Genomic DNA, 18947 nt, shown 5'->3' with positions numbered 1-18947 from the left:
CCCCAAAAAGTAACCAGATGGAGAATAAATAAATGTCCAGAAAAGTGTAAGTGTATTTATGTAATTTATGTAATATGACTAAAGGCTAAAAATACAGGAGGAGTAACATGAGAGAGGGAAGTGCATAAAATTTGACAGACTAGATTAAACCATTGGTCCATCAAGTATGTGCCCAGCCTTTGACATTGGCCATTACTCAATGCTTCAGAGGAAGGCAAAAACACCCATAATGCACCCATTCAAATAAGCAATGCTATACACCAAGGAAAGCATTCCTTCAACCCCTGTGGCAATCAGCTTACTCCCTGAAGCATGAGATTAGATTACCCTTATTTTAGCATGCATAACTACAAGTGTTATTTCTTGTCATAAAGTTATCCTGTCCTTTTAAAAATCCAGCTACAGTAGCTGACTCTATGACCTTGTGTGGCAGTGACTTCTGTGCTGTGTGTGGAGGACAGGAGACCAAAAGGCATAGAAGAGGAGCAATTTTTCCCCTTGATCTATCTGTGTAAATCCCAATAATCTTAAATAGAGGCATGTGCATACAAGGAAAAGGCTGCAGAGATAGTGCGTATGAATGTAAGAGAGAGAGGTGTTGAATGATGGAACGGAACCCAGGGTTTTCAAACAAACATGGTTAATAATTTATATACATCTGAAAGGGTATGTTAAGAATCTGGTTTCAGTTAGGGATTCTGTGGACCTGAATAAATCAAACAAGGTGTGTGTACATGATAGGAGTGTCCAGAAACACCTCACTGCAATTTCAGGGTCAAATTCGGCTCTCTTGTACACTGATCAAGTGGAACCCCATAAATGGCAGTGAGGCTGAACAGCTGCAAATGAGGGCAGATCTGATCTACTGTAATCATGCATGATGTGAAATATATTATACTTTACATTATAATCTATCCCTCTGCTGTATACAAAGAATATTTCTTTGCAATTTCTTTTTAAATGAACTTCAGTCCAAGGAGGAGCCACCCTTGGCTGCCAAAGAAACTCAAGCTGGCAGGAGCCAGCACAAGCAGCATCCTCAGCAGAAACTCTGTGCGCTCTAAATTCTTTTACTCCTCTCTCACCTCACTCCTGCTCCACCTGCCCTTCATGTTCCCCTTCCCTCCTTCCTGATTATCCTCCCCCTAGCTCCCATATGTATTTCCCTCCCTTCTTTGTTCACTCGTCCTTCTTTTGGGGTAGCCAATCCCATTCTAACAAGACTCCCAGAAAATGTAATAAACAGAAAACATAACTCCCTGAAAACGAACTGTGGTATTAATATGTCATTTGCAAAACAGCACTCTGTTCACTGTGCATATGTTATATCCCTTTTCTCTACACTGTGTCTGCATGCCTTTGCGGTGGGGACTGTCTCTTAGGGTATGTCTTCACTACCCACCAGATCGGTGGGCAGTTATCGATCCAGCGGGGATTGATTTTTCGTGTCTAGTCTAGACATGATAAATTCACCCCTGAGCACTCTCCGGTGGACTCCTGTACTCCAGCTCTGCAAGAGGTGCAGGAAGAGTCAATGGGGGGAGCAGCAGCAGTCAACTTACCACGGTGAAGACACCACAGTAAGTCAATCTAACTTTGTCGACTTCAGGTACGTTATTCATGTAGCTGAAGTTGCGTAACTTAGCTTGATTCCCCCCTCCCCCACAGTGTAGACCAGGGCTAACTCGGTGTTTGCATAGCACCTAGTACAATGGGGCTCTGTTCACTAAATAATAGTGAAAGATGCTAAGACTGACAGCTTTGGATACTGAAATCCTTTATACTCACAGAAAAGGTACAGAACAGAGAGAAGCAGTGTAGTCTTCCCCCCTATCCCTACCAGTATGTTTCAGCCATGAACTGGAGGAACCACCTCTGGTGTGAGCAGGTATTTTATCCCTCAAGCTGCTCAGTCCATAGACCCTACAATGGGATACCCAAGAAGAGTGCTAATTAGTATCCCCAGTAATATATTCTTGTTCTATTATATATCCACTGAGAAATTAATGAGAAGACCACCACTGAGTAGGCATATAAAGCTTGTAAGAGCAGAACAACCACCATACTGAGTCAGACTAATGGTCCATCTAGCCCTGTCTTCCAGCACCTGATGATTCACAGGGAATTAACAGAACAGGGCAATTATTGAGTGATCCATCCTTCGCCATCCATTCCCAGCTTCTGGCAGTCTAGGACTTAGGGACACTCAGAGCATGGGACTGCATGATGAGTAACAAGGCATATATGAGTAACCTTTCTGTGGACACACAATAAAAGAAGATTGTGAAGAGGAGATCCACAGAAATAAAGGCCTTCAGCAGCTAACTCTTAAAAAAATTACTTGATGGAGAAGTGTTTAAAATATACCTTTTTACACTCTTTCCAAAAATGTTACCACAAATTTAACTATTTTCCAGGAATTTGTAACATGATTTTGTATATTATGAATTTGCTAAACATGTTTTTACCTGATGACACCCATCTAAACCACATCCTAACTTTCATAAACAACAGTTTCTGAAATGAAAAAGGAATTTTTAAAGAAGTAATTGTATACATCAAAGAAATGTATATCTATGCTGTCCATCACCCTAGTATCCAACTGTTTCCCATTGTAAGTCCTTTTGAAGTTTGCAAGAGAGCTGGAGGAAATCTGACTCTGACTTAATGTATGTTTTATGTTTTACCTGGATGTAGTTCCTGTAAGTTACCAAGCATTGCCTTTTTCTAAATTTAATATAAGCTTTTATAGAATTTGAAAATAAAGACTCGTATTGTTCCATAATTTGTTAAATGTAAATCATGAAATTAATTAGATCAAGATTCGATTTGCTGCTTACCTACTTTCCCATTCTCTAAACTGTGCCAAACCAGCCTAAACATGTAAGTAATGTCAACTCACAGAGTGTAATTAATACTTCCTTTCTCCCACGCTTTGTCATTATCTATATAGATTGTAAGCTGATTCTATATATATAAATCTATATAGATTGTAGGCTGATTCTTTATACAGTGACTAGCACAATAGGGCATGGATCTCAGTTGGGGCCTTTAGGTACTACAATAATACAAATAATAGCCGTGAAAAATATTATACTTGTAATATTTTGTCTCGGTGTGGTACAATTTTTGAAGTTCTTCATCACTATTATTATTATTATTCCAAAGCACAAAGGATCTAAGGAACCAAAAGTATATATTTTTTTATTTGACTTTGATTTACATACTATAGAAAATTATCTGTAGAATATTGATTACTCTCTGTCTTATTCTCTTCCATTGTGTGCTGTCTATAAACTTATGCCCTGGAGGCTGCAAATTGTTCTTTTCAGACAAGTCAATTATGGGGACTTAAAGAAATGGTGGCAATTTCAGCACTGGGAAGCAGCTGAAATGTCAGAAGAAACCCTCCATGCCGAAGATTCTTCCTACTGAGAGTTGCTAGGGACTACTGATATTATAAACTCACATCCTGATAATATGCATTGACATTTTCTCTAATCCCAGAAAACTCCAGCATAGACTATTATCTTACAACCAGCAAAGTATTATGCACCCAGTTTTTGCTCAAAATAAAACTGTGCAATGTAACACAGATTAAATCAAATTCACACTTTACAAAAAGATCATTCTAGAGAGCAAAACATGGACCATCTTTGCTTTTGGAAATATGGGTGGTTTTATAAAAGCTTTTATATTTCTGGTAATGTCTCTCTTTTATTCATTTTAATTTTCTTGATAACATTCTCGGTTCCGGAAAAGGGGCTGGTCTATACAGAGCAGTTCATGTGCAGTAAGCCTGGGTGTGAATTTCAAGCACACTAGCTTCTTTGCACTAACTCCCTGCAGGACCACTTCTACTGCGCACTTAGGGTGCCCTGAGGCGGTTTAGCTTAGTACATCTCCAAATATATTGAACTATAGTACCCAAATCACTCTTAGTGTGCAGGAGAGTGTCCATATTGGGAGTTAGTGCAGAGAAGCTAGTGCCTAAAAGCAAGTGCACACTAGCTATTAGGGGATTTTTTTCCCTGTGTAGACAAGCCCTCAGTGTCTGGTCTAATCACTGTCTTGGGCTGACCTGCAGCCTGAGATCAGAACCACTTCCATCTTTAGGCACTGGCCAGTCCTTGGCAGCTCCTCTTGACTTTAATAATGTAAGATCTAGTCACAGAAGTTTTATATTTTTGAGCGTTTGAAGGAAGTGTACTCAGACTTAAAAGCAGCAATGTGAGCTGCTGGAAATTACAGTGCATCAAACTACAGCCACCAGTGAGCAGAATGCTGCTGAGTATCTCATTAGCCCTTCACAGTGTCATGAGCCTTCAAAAAGAAAAGCTAGAACATAAAAGTATTTAGGGAACTTTAAATCCCCAGGAAGTAGGAAGATTTTTGGGTTGGCAATACAGGATGTTTTTGTGTGGAAAAATCCTGTTTCTCCTGCAAGAACTGCATTACATGATAATGAAGAATTCAGATTAATATCTCAACACTCTGTGAATCCATGCAACATGAGCTCTCTCTCTGGTTTTGTTACTTATGTAAATATAATTTTTCTAGGTCAGTAACCTGTGTCTACAATCAGGAGACTGCCACTAAGTCCAGACACACTACATTCTAACAGCACTAGACTTGTGCCACAAATCAACAAAAACACTAGAAATGAAAAGTTCAGTGGTTACTATGTTAAGGGATATATACAAGTTTCTAAATGCTTTCCCCAGTTTTTGAAATAAGCCTCCCCTTGCTCTCCCCAGGCTGCAAACAATACTTTGTTCCAGCTATTTATATCACACTCCTGGAAGGAATAAGGTGTTGGAGTCTCAAAGAAACACTTTTCCCTAAAGAATCCTCCAAAGCTCTCTCAAAACTCTAAAGAATTTTCCCCCTTTTGACTTAACAAAGTTCAACTGGTGTGAAGTAGGAGTTTGTTTTATAAGTATGCAAATGATAGACAGCATATCTGAACTGCTAGAGGGTTCCAATCATAGGTCAATCATTTAATTGAATAAATACTTATCCAAGCAGTAGTGAACCTCAAAAATACTGTTTTTTTGGTTTTGTTTTGTTTTTTAAAAAGGTCATTCTAAACCTACTTTAGCTTCCTCATCCTCCAGCCTCAGAGCAGGTCAATAATTCTTCTAGTTGAGAAGGACCAGACATAAGCCCCTTCCAATCAATGCTGCTGCTTACCTGATGAGAGGTGATGTGAAATAGTCTCACCACATTCCCCAAGTCAATCAAACCAAGCCTTCCCTCATGCCAACTGTAGAGCACTATCACATAATCAGCAATTTGGCTCAGTTCATTTTTGCTTGTTTTCTATTTCTCATATGTTGCTATTTAAAATTAATATATTTCCATCACACTGTTTAAAATATAGGTTCTAGTCCGACACCTTCATAATATATTTTAGCTAGGATTTTTTTTAAGCTGAAACAAGAACTGCAGACACAACCATAACATCACTTGCACGAGTATTGCCGCTATAATATAAAATATGACTTCTGTATTTTGAGATCAGTAGGTGAAAAATATTGCCAAAGGAATGCAAAACTCACCAAGAAGATTGTAATATATATTGTTAGCTTCACAATTATGACAACAATATTTTCCCCCAGAGGGCGATATTTCACAGCTTCTGGGCACAGTATGTCTTCATTTTGATCCAAGTGGAGATACACATATAAATCCCCTATCCACTGAAATGAGTACAAAAACTCTTTTTTCTAAAGCAGGTGCTCTTTCCATGTTTTATTTTTTTTATTTTCAAATTTATTAGTCTCTACTCTCAAAATAAGTAATTCCTCTTAATGAAAACACAATAATAATTCTTTCCCTCCCCCCCAAATATTAATATGAACTTTGGCATGGACATGAGTTTTTCCAATGATATATTTTTTAAATGGCCATTCTTAAATCTTACTTCAGATTACCAAATATCACAAACTAACCTGTGGAACTCATTGCCATGGGATGTTGTAATGGTAAAAGTATATCCGGGTTCAAAAAAGAACTGGATAAATTCATGGAGGATAGGTCCATCAATGGTAATTAGCCAAGATGATCAGGGATGAAACCCCATGTTCAGAGAGGTCCTAAAACTTTGATTACCAGAAGCCAGGAGTTGAAGACGGGGTGGATCGGTCCATAATTGCACTGAAGTGTATACTTCCCCTAAAGTTCTAGTACAGAGCACTGTTGGAAACAGGATACTGGGCAAGATGGACCATAGTCTGACCCAGTATGGCAGCTCTTATGTTCTCATTTCTATGAAATAAAGAATACTCATTTTCAGATAGTTTTTGGCATGTGTTAAACCTAAAGACTCTTCTACTGCATGCTGTATTATTTTCATTTATCTCTGCAAATGTTGTTTTCCATTTGATTTCATATTTACATGAAAAAAGAGTAAACAGTACTTTCCCAATACAATATGTATTGATTCCCTTGCCTTACATAAGGAAGAGGGACAAATTGAGTCACTCTCCCTAAGGAAGTAGAAAATGGAGTAGAAAATGATAAAAAATAAAATAAATGCACACAGAGTGGCGTGCAAAAAGCAACTAATAAATGTTGTCAATAACAACAGAAATACGCATGTAAATCATAAGTTCTGAAAATCCAACTAATATAGGGCATACAGTGGGCCAACCTACAAACCTTTACACATGCCCATGATTTCACTCATATTATTAGTCTTGTTTAAGTCAATGGGACTACTTATACACCTACACAATTTTTATTAGCTAAGTGTTTTCAGGATTGGGTTCAAAGTTACTAAGAGTTGGATTCTGCCATCTTTGGTCATGTTGATTAGTACCTTTCGTAGCAATTAGTCACAGTGATTTCAGCGGGACTATTTTTGGAGGAATACATGAACAAAGGGTGACACAATCCAGCCACATAGATTTTCCCACTCTCCATAATTACAGCCCAGCCATTAAGCTGCTATATTCTCTGAAATGAGTACATCTTCTGGAAACATTCTTTAGCGTTCACTGGGAAGGGATGAGAACACTGTGGCGTTACTGGTGGGCAGAAGCATATTCATACTGCATTGTTACCACATGAAGAAATAATCTCCATGATGTGAATTCCATATACACTCGATATAACGCCACCCGATATAACATGAATTTGGATATAACGCCGTAAAGCTGCACTCTGAGGGGGCAGGGCGGCGCACTCCAGTGGATCAAAGCAAGTTCAATATAACACAATTTCACCTATAAGATTTTTTTGGCTCCCAAGGACAGAGTTATATCGAGGTACAGGTGTACATGAAACCGTCAGAAAATGGGAGGCCAACAGTGCTCTAGTCTTCACCGTAGGGAGATATTGTATGTTGTGTTATATTTTTCTCTGACAGACTAAAGAAAATAAATCTTTCACATCACATTTGTTGGGGTATCCCAGAGACATACTATGATTAGGCATTTTTCTTGGTGTTGACATTCAACATTAGAATATACTTTTTTCCTTCTAATTAACTTTTCAATGACAGTCACATATTTAAAAGAAATAGAATACTTTCATTCAGGGCATAGAAGCAAAATCTGCCTCATTTCCTCTCAAGGCACAATGGAAACAAAGCATTATATTTTAACTCAGTGTGGACTGGAATATCATCTGACATAAGAAATTTAAAGAGCATGAGATACAGTAAGAAAACATCATCCACTGCAGTGAAAAAAAAGAAGTCCTTAAACACCTGGTTAATACTGTCATTAAGTTAACCTTATATAACACTGAGGCTTTTCACAGCTGTAACACCACCACACATTGACTGATTTGAAATATCTAAGATATTTTATTTAGCAGCATTATTTTGCCTGAAGGAACTTTCTTAGCTTTGGCCATTTTGCGGGTCTGTATTATTTCATGCAATTCTTACCTAGAAATTTTTCAAAATCCTTTAAAATCATATGATAATATTTTTATTAATGCAAGTGATGTTTCAAATTCTAATATTCCTAGCCATTGGCGAAAAAAATTAGTGATACACAAAATGAAAAGATATTTATATATAACAAGAACGTAAATTTCATTACAGAAGTACCTTATTTTACTAAACATTCATAATTCAAGTAACTTCTGTAGCAAGTTTTAGATCATGCCAGTAATGAAGGCACTGCAGACACTTACAAAAAAGTTCTAGAGTCTTTAACTGAAAATTATAACCCATCTGTAGTTTTACTAAAGCATCTCACAGATTTCAGTAGCTAAATATATCCTTGCTATAGAATTCTATAGAATGTTTTTCAGAAAATTCTACAGCAAGGATATCATTTTCGGTTAAATTCTGTAGGTTTTTAGAGCAATTTTTAAAGACTTTAAAAACATTGATTTAATCTCTATTAATTTCTATAGGACTTATCATAAGTGAGATATGTTTCATTCCAGTACAGATTTCTGTTTTGGATATGTGTGTCAAAAGAATTCAAAATATCCACGTTACTTACTGATGTGTAGAGGAAACCTTCTCCATTTAGGGCTATATACAACCCTGTCTTTACACCCTGGATAGCAACAACTCGTAGTCCCACTGGTATAAGGTTGAACAGAGCTGTAAATATAAACATGATCTGTCACAGATGAGAACTGATAAATAAAGTATTTGAATAATCAAAATCAAGAACAAAGAACAACTGTTACCGCAATCACAAAAAGCTCTGATTTCAGTAAAATTTTAATTAAGAAAGCATTGCTAAGTTAGTATTTAATCTTTATGTTACAAATTTAATTGGCAATTATTTCTGTAGCATTTTAGTATTGGCACGATTGCTAGCTAGCAAATAAAAAAGAATATCTCATAGGATTGCAAAGAATACAACAAAATCACAATTTCAATGAATGGAAAATGCTGTAGTCATATAAAGGTGGGGGAGGAGACAGAAACACTTTCTAAGTATAACATTTTGTCATCTATTAGTTTTATGCAGAAAGTGAGAGTAACAATCATAGATTATTCTCCAGAATGAAAATCTTTCCATTTTGCCTGCAATGAATTTTTTCCCCTTAACCACTTAAATGTTATTGTACTATGAAGCACCCCCAGTAAAACTGCTTTCAGCAAGGCTATGGCCCTAGAACTGAAAGTGCAATGGATATTTTTGTTGAGAGCATCTTTGATATAAGCAATGGTACATAGACTCAGCATATGGGAAAGCACTTAGGCTTCTATGCAGAAAAGTAATCAAGCACAGATTTTAAGCGCGCACATGTACTTGAGCTGTCCTGAATAAGTATGCTTTCTGAAATTGAGGCTTTAAAGAGAAACAGCTAACAACAGCTGTAGTAACAAAAGTACATAGATTTAAGATAAAAAGACAACAATCATTTTTATAAAAGGCTGAAAAGAAAACAATATAAAGGTGCAAGTAGGGGAAAAAAGACTTCAAAAATCTCAGAACAAAATCAACAAAAATTGAGAGAAAAACAGCATGGAATTAATTTTACTGCCAACATTTAAGAACCATCAGGATGGAGATGCTGTATAATGATGGAATAAATGAACAAGAAAGTTTAGAAATCTGTTGGCTGCAGTTCAAATTGCAAGTCCAAAATGGCAAGTTGCACTTGTGCTACAATACACGGGAAAGATGGCAAATGCCATTTTATGATTCATGCCCAGCAAAACACCTGGCAGAGAAGATCTTCTTGAAAAAGACTTTAGTGTTCTGACTGATCACCCCCTATTTAAAAATGAAATAAATAAGGTATATAAACTATTAGTTTTCAGGCAAGTGAGACATGGACCAACTTTTATGCCAAATTACACCAATAAGAATGCATGAGTTTGCTGGCCTGGATTATGAGATAAGATGCAAACTGTGCATCACTCAGGTTCTGGGGAACAGCCCCTGAGCCAGAGCTCATGTTGGACAACTTTTAAGCCCTGGATGAGCTAGGAAGTGGGAAAGGCCCAGGCCCTTGGAAGAAAAGCAAAGTACAACCTGTACGTAGACTAAAGACACATAAGCCCATGGTACCAGCCAGTTAAGTCTCAGGAGGTAAAACTGCATTTCAAAACACCCACAAAAGGTGTGGTGGGTTACCCAGCATTTGAAAAGGAATGTCATATATATGGAAAGAAAGTATGCTTCATGATACAATTCCTATCTAAGATCCCAGAATTCAAACCCACATCAGAAAAAGGGGAAATGCATTCACTATCAACAAGGCAGACATGTAACCTAGGTGCAAGAACTCCAGGTTGGTCAGGCAATGGCTACAGAGATATAAAGGAGGCAATATTGACTCAGAGGAAGCTAACCATATCTACATAAACGGAGTAGAGTATATGGCCTGTTAAAATGGTAATACCCTAAAATATTCTCTCAACATATACCAACAACATTATCAGAAATATGCTCCTGCAATAGAAAAATACATGGAATGTGATCCTATTAAGAAGTATTGCCACAGTGAAAAAGTTGAAAGATGCTGTGATAAAGCCGCCTGCTTCCTGCAGCTTCAAAATGAAAAGAAAGTGCATAAGAAAAGAACTCCAGAAGGTACAGAAAACAAATTGATGGATTTAGATAAGAGAAGAGTTAAGAGGTGCTATACAGAAAGTTATACCTAAGGCAAAAATTAGCATTAATGTGTGTTCTTTGTATTGCTGTAGCTCCCAAGGACCTCATTCAGACTACAGTAAACACATGTACCTAATCTAATCTGAAACAAGAGACCATGACTGTGATAAAGACAAGGAAGGAAGGGGGATGGGGAGTACAACAGGTAATGAAAAAGAAAAGCATCACAGGAGTATCTAAATTAGCTATTGCACAGTTTGATGGCATCTGAAGGTTCCAAATCATCTGAAAGCTTTAAAATAATAAGTAACGTCAGTTATCCCCAACTGTTACACAGCAAAGACACCATTAGTTGGATGGCTTCTTGTTAGGTGTCACAGCAGAATTGGGTCTTGGGTAGGGATCTGAAGGAGGAGAGAATTTGGAGGAAGATTAAGCCTTACAAAAGAATGTAAGTTTATTATTCAGTGACTAAAGGGGTGCATGAAAAGAGCAAGGGTGTATTCACGGAAGAAGCAGGCAAATCAGAATTCAAGACTGAGATTAAAAAATAAAACGGTAGGAGGAAATCTGGATGTGCATTAAAAGCATAATGTCTGTACAGTGCCTAGCACAATGAGGGGTCCTGGTCCATGACTAGGGCTCCTAGGTGCTACAGTAATACAGATAATAAATAACAACGATAACAGAGAGAAGAGGGCATATATATCCTATCTTCTATTACTGGTCATTAAAGGGCACTGGGTAGGAAAACAAACAACTTCACTAAAGAAAGATGCACAAAGACACAAAAGATCCAGGAAAACTGTTAATAATGACGACTCCAAATCACAGAAGTCTCTTCAAAACTTTTGGCAAGCAAACTTCAGTAACATCATTTGAGAACAAAGAAACAGGACCAGAATCAGACAATGACAACCCATGAAGAAGGTATTGCAGATCTGAAATAATGACAGTGTTTTTATGCAAATAATGAGAAAACAAATGCGAGAGATTTATGTTTATTAACCTCTGGTGGTTTAGAAAGCACTGAGAGAGAGATTTAATTATGTGCCTTTTTAAGGCCACCAAATTATAACCTTAGATCCTCAGCACTGAAGGACTTGGACTAGTGCATGAGCTGTTAAAATGGAAAGCAGAATGCTGGAGCTCTGCTAATAAAGAGCATTGGTCCAGTAGTTGAGAGTGTGCCTGGATTTCATTCCACAGAACAGTTTGTACTTCATTGGGACAAAGAAGATTAGTCTGCATACAACTATTGATGCACATATGCCCAGCATAACTCTCTTTGGTGCACACTTCTCATTGATTTTAGCAAAACATTCTATAGCTCAGGCTCAGTATGTGATATCCACATGCTCATAAGTTGGTCAAATAAAAATCAATTTCCTACAGAACCTGGTTCTGCAGTGCTCCTCAGTGCGGACTATTTCCATGACAGCTTCCAACCTTCAATCTTTTAGCACTTCAGCTGTAACCCTATTAATTTCTCACTAAAGATTGAACTGAGCTATTGAACTTAGCTATCATAGTAACCAGGGTTGCCAACTTTCTAGTCGCACAAAACTGAACACCCTGCCCCCTCCCCAAGGCCCCACCCCTGCCCCAAGGCCCCACACCCTGCTCACTACATTCCCCCTCCCTCGCTGGCTTGCTCTCCCCCATCCTCACTTACTTTCACTGGGCTGGGGAAGGGGGTTGGGGTGTCAGACGGGGTGAGGGCTCTGACTGGGAGTGTGGACTTCAGGGTGCATCCAGAAATGAGGGGTTTAGGGTGTGGGAGGGGGCTCTGGGCTGGGGCAGGAAGCTGGGATGAGGGAGGGGGTGAGGGCTCCAGCTGGGGCTGCAGGCTGTGGGGTGGGGGTGGGGATGAAGAACTTGGGGTGCAGGAGGGGCTCCAGGCTGGGGGGTGGGGCAGAGGGATTTGGATTGCGGGAGGGGAATGTGGGTTGAGGGGGGGGTTGGGGTGCAGGGGGGTGAGGGCTCTGGGGTGGAGCTAGGAATGAGGGTTTAGAGTGTGGGGGGGAGCTCTGGGCTGGGGCAGGGGTGCGGGGGGTGAGGGTTCTGGGCTGCAGGTGCAGGCTCTGGGCTGGGGCCGGGGATGAGAGGCTTAGGGTACAGGAGGGTGCTATGGGTCTGGAGGGGCTCAGGGCTGGGGCAAGAGGTTGGGGACTCAGGGTTGGGGCATGGGCTTACCTTGCGTGGATCCCAGTGAGTGGCGCAGTGGGTGGGAGAAGGGCTGCTGGCTGGGAGTCCAGCTCTGAAGGGAGAACCGCCACCAGCACCAGCACAGAAATAAGGCTGGCATGGTATGGTATTGCCTCCCTTACTTCTGCACTGCTGTCTGCAGAAAGGGTCCCTCATTTAGCAGCTGCCACTCTCTGGCCACCCAGCTGTGAAGGCAGCAGCGCAGAAGTAAGGGTGACATGGTATGGTATTGCCACCCTTACTTCTGCACTGCTGCTGGTGGTGCTGCCTTCAGGATTGGGCGCCCAGCCAACAGCCACTGCTCTCCAGCTGCCCAGCTCTGAAGGTAGTGCAGAAGTAAGGGTGGAAATACCACAGTCCCACTAAAATAACCTTGTGACCCCCCCTGCAACTCGCTTTTGAGAAACTCTGGTTTCTCAGTGAAATCTATATAGTATAGGGTAAAAGCACTCAAAAACCCAGATTTCATAGTCTGTCACGTTTTTCATGGCTGTGAATTTGGTAGAGCCCTACCCATAACTCTATCTTAAAACTGCATAACTCATGTCGCAAAACCAAGCACTCAAAAATTAGGAGCTGCCTGAATTAAGGCTAACTGCGCAACCTAAATTCATTCCCCTGCTCTTTAATTACATGATCACATACTATTTTAAACATCAGACCTGTGTCCCATTCAGTGCACAGTACAGAGCTGCTCTGGGGATGAATCAGGGTTGTGTAGTGAAGAAGCCTGTTTGTAAGATCCTTCCCTTTGTTGCAGAAGTTGGGAGGTGTGTAGTAATGAGGCAGGGGGGCTGCATGGAGAGAGAATGGATGGTCTCATCTTGAAGGTGACTGAATGCCACCCTGGATAACTGGGTTCTATCCTTGCCTTTGCCACAGAAGTGTTTTTTATTGTATTCTTGCATCATACTCCTTGTGGCAGAGACAGGGAGACTGGCACCTAGGTATCTGCCTCCAAGTGGGACAGTCATTGAACATTATCAACAACTGAATAAGCTTCATCCTAGCAGATCAATGGGATGGCTGTAACTTAGGTAAAACCAGGTTTTCAAGTCTGGATTCCAGGTGGGTGGTAATCAAGCTACAGACCACCTGACAGGAACCTTCATCACCTGAGGGGTGGGGTTTGAAGCTGACCAGGAGGCTTACATGACAGATGGGACTGGAAATTATAAATGGACCAGGTCAGCTGACTCTCTTTCTCGCTGTCTCTCTCATTGAGCAAAATACGAATGCAAGACTGAGCAGAAGGAAGGAAAGAGGAGAGTGGGTGCAGTACAATCTGGACTCCCTGAGGAGTCAAGGACCAAATTCCAAAAGACTCTGGAAGCGGTGAGAAAAGTGAGACAGGGTTTGGCATGCAGGTTTTCTTGTTTTCTATAGATCTGTATCTCTCTTGTTCTGCCTATAATTAAAGTGAGATTTGTTTAGAAATCCTTTTCCAGACTCTGTGTGTGCTTGCTTCAACTATCACATATCCCTGAAGGATTAAACTGTAAACTAGAGTAGCCAGAGTACTAGAGTAAAGGATGGAGCTCTAGGGAAGGTGTGTTTCAATAACTGGGATGTCCTGAGGGGCCTAGGGCAGTTGGACTGAAGGATCCCATTCCCCTAGAGGTGGTACCAGATACATAGCCTGTGCCTGAAGTATGTCTGAGAGGCCAGAGACTGTGGCTGAAGTCTGCCAAGACCCAGGGGCAATCAGAAGAACACCGTTCCTGTGTGTGGGTCCAAACACAGCAGCCTGGTGTGCGACCAGCAAGAGAGCTTGACCTGGTGTTCGACAATGAGGATAAGAAAAATATTGAACAGCTGCACCATTACTTGAACACCATCCATCCTCTGTGCTGATTGAGACAAGCAAAACATGCATGTGATCATGTACTTAAAGACTATCATAATACGTATCCAAAGTGGGGCTAAATTAAGGTTAAATGGGCAAGTTTTGAGTGCTTAACTTTGTAACATGTTTTAATGTAACTATATATAATTGAAAGCGACATACAAGGAGTAACAGCATTTAGATGTTAAAATCAGGTTTACTTTACATCAACAAAAACACAGTATTGTAGAATCAAGACATCATCCTTGCTTTTTCTTCTTTTTCTTCATGCTTTTTTTCTTTAGAAAACAAAGAAACCAAATACCCATTAATTGTGTGTAGTTGTTTTGGTTTAATTATACATAAATTACATCTCTCGTGCTTATGATATATAATCAATATATTGATTATATAAGTAACTGTTGGAAGTAAATATTATACTGATTAGTATGTTAGTGATTATTGTTTAAGGTCTCTCTTGCAGGAGAAACAAAATGAGACAGGGAGTTAAGGCTGTTTGATTGGGTTGCAATCTCCAAAATGAAAGAATCAGTTTTGCCCATGTTCTAAATCAAACTACATTCTACTCAAACCACAGTTAGTTCATGAAATAACAATGCTGGAATTATGACAGCAATCACTGATCAGCTCCACTGGTTCACAAAGGAGCCTGTGGTTTGGAAAACATAACATTTTAAATGTCTCCAGGACCATAGTATAGAAATCTCTTACATGCTTCATGGTTTCTATATTATTCACATCATGTGTCAGATCCACTTTTCAAATTAACAGTGGTCTGCCCTGTGGAAAACAGTGAAAACACAAACTGTCCCAAAAGGAAGTTTCCATCACACTAAATGATACTGGGAACATTTTTGGGGCCCACATAGGTTAGAGGCTGGAGTTGGGCAGCTAAGCTAAATAGTACCAGCCTCAAGCCAGCTCAGAAACAGAGTGATACACCAACTGAGGGGAGAAGAGAAAGACAAGATAAGATAGGAGGAATATTAAAGAAACTAGAAATATTGGAAGAAAACCTATTTGGCATTCCCAGTGAAAGATCAGCAAATAAAGGACTCAATGCACAAAGTATGGTTTCAACTAATGGCCCCAATTTTATGAAGCAAAATGGGAAAGCTCATTCTCTGCCATTATCCAACAGATGGACTAGTCCATACCTCCTCAGCCAATGTTATTAACAGGTCCCAGGAGCGATGAGGACCCCAATGGAAAACAGCTCTGAACTGAATCCACCAAATTCTGTTCAGTTCAGGCTCTTGTAGTATGCCCATCACCGTGGTATCGAGCACCTTCCAGAAGTGCCTTAAGTGACATAGCTAGTATCTATCAAATGTGATCCTTTCTTTCTTACTTCATCTCCCCAATCAACCCTTCCTTGCTCAAAGAGCTGGGTACAAAAAAGGGGTACTTCTAATCTATACTAAATGTGAAAAGGCCTCCTATGTAACTTACTGGTTACTGCACTGCCAGGTCCACTCACTCCTGGCCCTATGCTCAAGTTTAAGGTAAACTGTGGCAGCAATATGTCCTATTATTGTTGAGGAACACTGCCCCTGTGAAGTTGCAGAGTGGGATTTCAAAAGCGCTCAGCATTGGTCTAACTCTGCTGCCACTGAAATCACTGGTAAAATTCCATTGACTCCAATGAGAGAAGCATATGACTAACACAAAGTATTTCTGAAAATCCCACCCATTAGAAATAGCTAGAAGCTTTAATTTAAAAGATGACTTTTGGTGGGATTATAATGGAAGCATTAGATATGCACATACCCAAACTGAGTAATTACCAGATCTTCTTACAGTTACCCTTGTCCTACTTCACTACAGCACTCACTGTTGTTTGTTACTCCTATGCCTTGAGACATATCTAAAATTAGACTGCCAGCTTTTGGGGGGCAGAGATCATATTTTTTTATTTATTCTCTAGCTGCCTGGCACAAGTTTGGATGCTCTATAAATAATAAATAAGAAGCAGAAGAAAAGACTGTGTGACTCAACCTCTCACAGTGTTTCCCTGCCAGGAACTCAAAGCACTCCCCTTTTCATCCATCCCTCACTAGCCATTCCCCCTGGATGGTCAAGGGGAGCCAGATGCTGAGCCAAACCAAGGGGTGGGGAAAATTCTTTCCTGTCATTCAGTGCCAATCAGCTGTAGCGCAGAGCATGCTGAAAAGCATGGCAAAGGCACAATAGTTCATGCCACCCAGCAACATTAATCCAACTGTGCTTTCATCAACCTCAATCCAAAGCTATTCTCAAAAAGGGCAGGAAGCTCCCTTCTCCTTGTGGGAGACAAAAGTGCTTTTCCCTCCCTGACTATCAACTAATCCCTATGCCCCTCACAAGTTGGAGGCAATTGTTAATCAAATAGGCAAGGTGTAAACTCAACAGTCAGAAGAAATCTCATCCACACTCCAAACCAATCAGCAGCAATATAAGGCAAGGATGAGGGTGAGGTTGAATGTTGAATACTTCTTCCACTTCTCACCCTTAGGGCCAGCCAAACCACATCCACCAGTAAGACTGGGGCTTGTATTCTCAAAATAAGGAGATTGCAAAATGAAGGGCAAAACAAAAGAGTAAAAGCTAGTTCATCCACAAGAAAAAACAGTGATTTTTTTTAAAGGGGAAATAGTAAAACCAGAATTACAGTATAGGAAAATGAAAGGAAACAATAACATATTCCAGACAAAGACTAGGGAATAAAAGGAAAAAAAAGAGGAAAAAAGACAAACAACTAACATGAGGGACTGGCAACAGCAACAGTAAGGAGACAGAGACTGATAGCTGTTCATATATTCCTGAAAAGTGCACATGTGGTGACACACATTATCTTTCAGATTTGCAAGATAGCGTTGGCATTGATATATTATTTATCTTAAAAGTTTAAGGAAGCAATACATGCATTTAGCTGGTAATATTTTAAATACTATATTGCATTTGCCACTGATCCAGACATTGGGCCTGGTTCACCACTGTATTACTCATGTTTTACAATGGTGTAAATCCATTGATTTCAAAGTGGCTACAGGATTAATCCAGTGCTGAATGGTGAATCATGCCCATTTTTTCCATAGCAAATAATGTTAAATTTGTGGGAAAACTTACAGCCTAATCTCTAACTCATGCAAATATAAAATATAACAGGATCCACCATTATTTATCTTGAATATGAAATACCTTTATTTTGCACAGGCTGTTTTTGGAAAAGAAAGCTTATTCGGCATTTTGAAACTATGGGAGAGAATGAGAGAGCAGGCAGACAAATAGAGAAAGGGAAGAGAAAAACACTGAGGGAGAAAAGATGGGAGACTTTAAAAAGATGGCAATGGAGAAAAGAGGAAAGTAAGGGGATGTGGCCTAGATTTTCCAAGATTTCAATGTCCACAAGTAGGTTTCTAAGAAAGATTTATTTATTTAAATGTGTTGTAACAATAAAAAAACCACTCCTGCAACACTGCCACTAGACGCCTCCCCAAATGAAGGCAGGAGAAGAGAAACAAACAAACAAAAAAACACACACACATCCTGCAGGCCTCATACAAGCAAAATGCATTCCTATCGAAAGCAAGGGGAATCTTGTTTCTGCACAGCTTGCAGTACTGGGCCAATGGAGAAGGGGCATTAGAAATGGACATACTTAAGTGGGAGAAAACGGAAAGACAGTTATGAAAAACAGGGAGATGAAAAAGGAACACAGAAAAAAAGCAAAGAGAGAGAACAGTGATATACACAGTAATTAGTTTGCTACAATCTGAAAAGTATAACAGTCAATAAAACAGTAACAGTATCTGTGGATGAAATACATCAAGGACACATATTGTGTTATCAGGTATAGTCTCAATAACAGAAGATCTAACAAAACAAAAACAGAATTTGCACGTCCTGCAGCCTAATTCCAATCAGACATATATCAATGTATGAGTAATGAATAAATAAATGTCTTATAAACAAAAAATAAAAATAAACCTCCATAGTCTGCTGTGCTTTATGAAAATCATTCAAACTGAACCATTCGAGAGTGAGGGCAAGTCTGCTTACCCACCACCTGCAGCTCAAGTTGTAAAATATATATTCATTATCTGAATCAAAATGTTCAGCAGTATTATACTGAAAGAAATGACCCATAAGAGATTTGAAAAGTGACAACATTTTTGTTTGGATAGCTTTTTAAATTGTTTCCAGTTTTGCAGTCCCCACACTTGCAGAAATCCTATTGAAGTCATTGGGAATCTTGCTGCGATAGGGACTGTAGAATCAGTCTCTTTAGCCCAATTCAGTAAGATACTGAAGCATATGCTTCCATGAGTCTAATAACATCCTTAAAGTTAAACATATGCTTAATTACATGG

General features: G+C 39.6%; 1 protein-coding gene across 2 annotated transcripts in view; it reads right to left on the bottom strand.

Annotated features, from left to right (window-relative positions):
* FGF14 (fibroblast growth factor 14) overlaps positions 1-18947 on the bottom strand; it is a 674793-nt gene that overhangs the window by 132621 nt on the left and 523225 nt on the right. For both annotated transcript variants that reach the window (XM_050951487.1, XM_050951495.1), the window contains exon 3: positions 8466-8569. In XM_050951487.1, coding sequence (XP_050807444.1) covers positions 8466-8569 — 104 coding nt within the window. The remainder of the gene's footprint in view (positions 1-8465; positions 8570-18947) is intronic.

This window comes from Gopherus flavomarginatus, chromosome 1, assembly GCF_025201925.1.
Source record: "Gopherus flavomarginatus isolate rGopFla2 chromosome 1, rGopFla2.mat.asm, whole genome shotgun sequence".
In the NCBI taxonomy this organism is placed as follows: Eukaryota; Metazoa; Chordata; order Testudines; family Testudinidae; genus Gopherus; species Gopherus flavomarginatus.
Note: the sequence above shows the minus strand (reverse complement) of the source record. Positions and strands in the feature narration are given on the sequence as shown.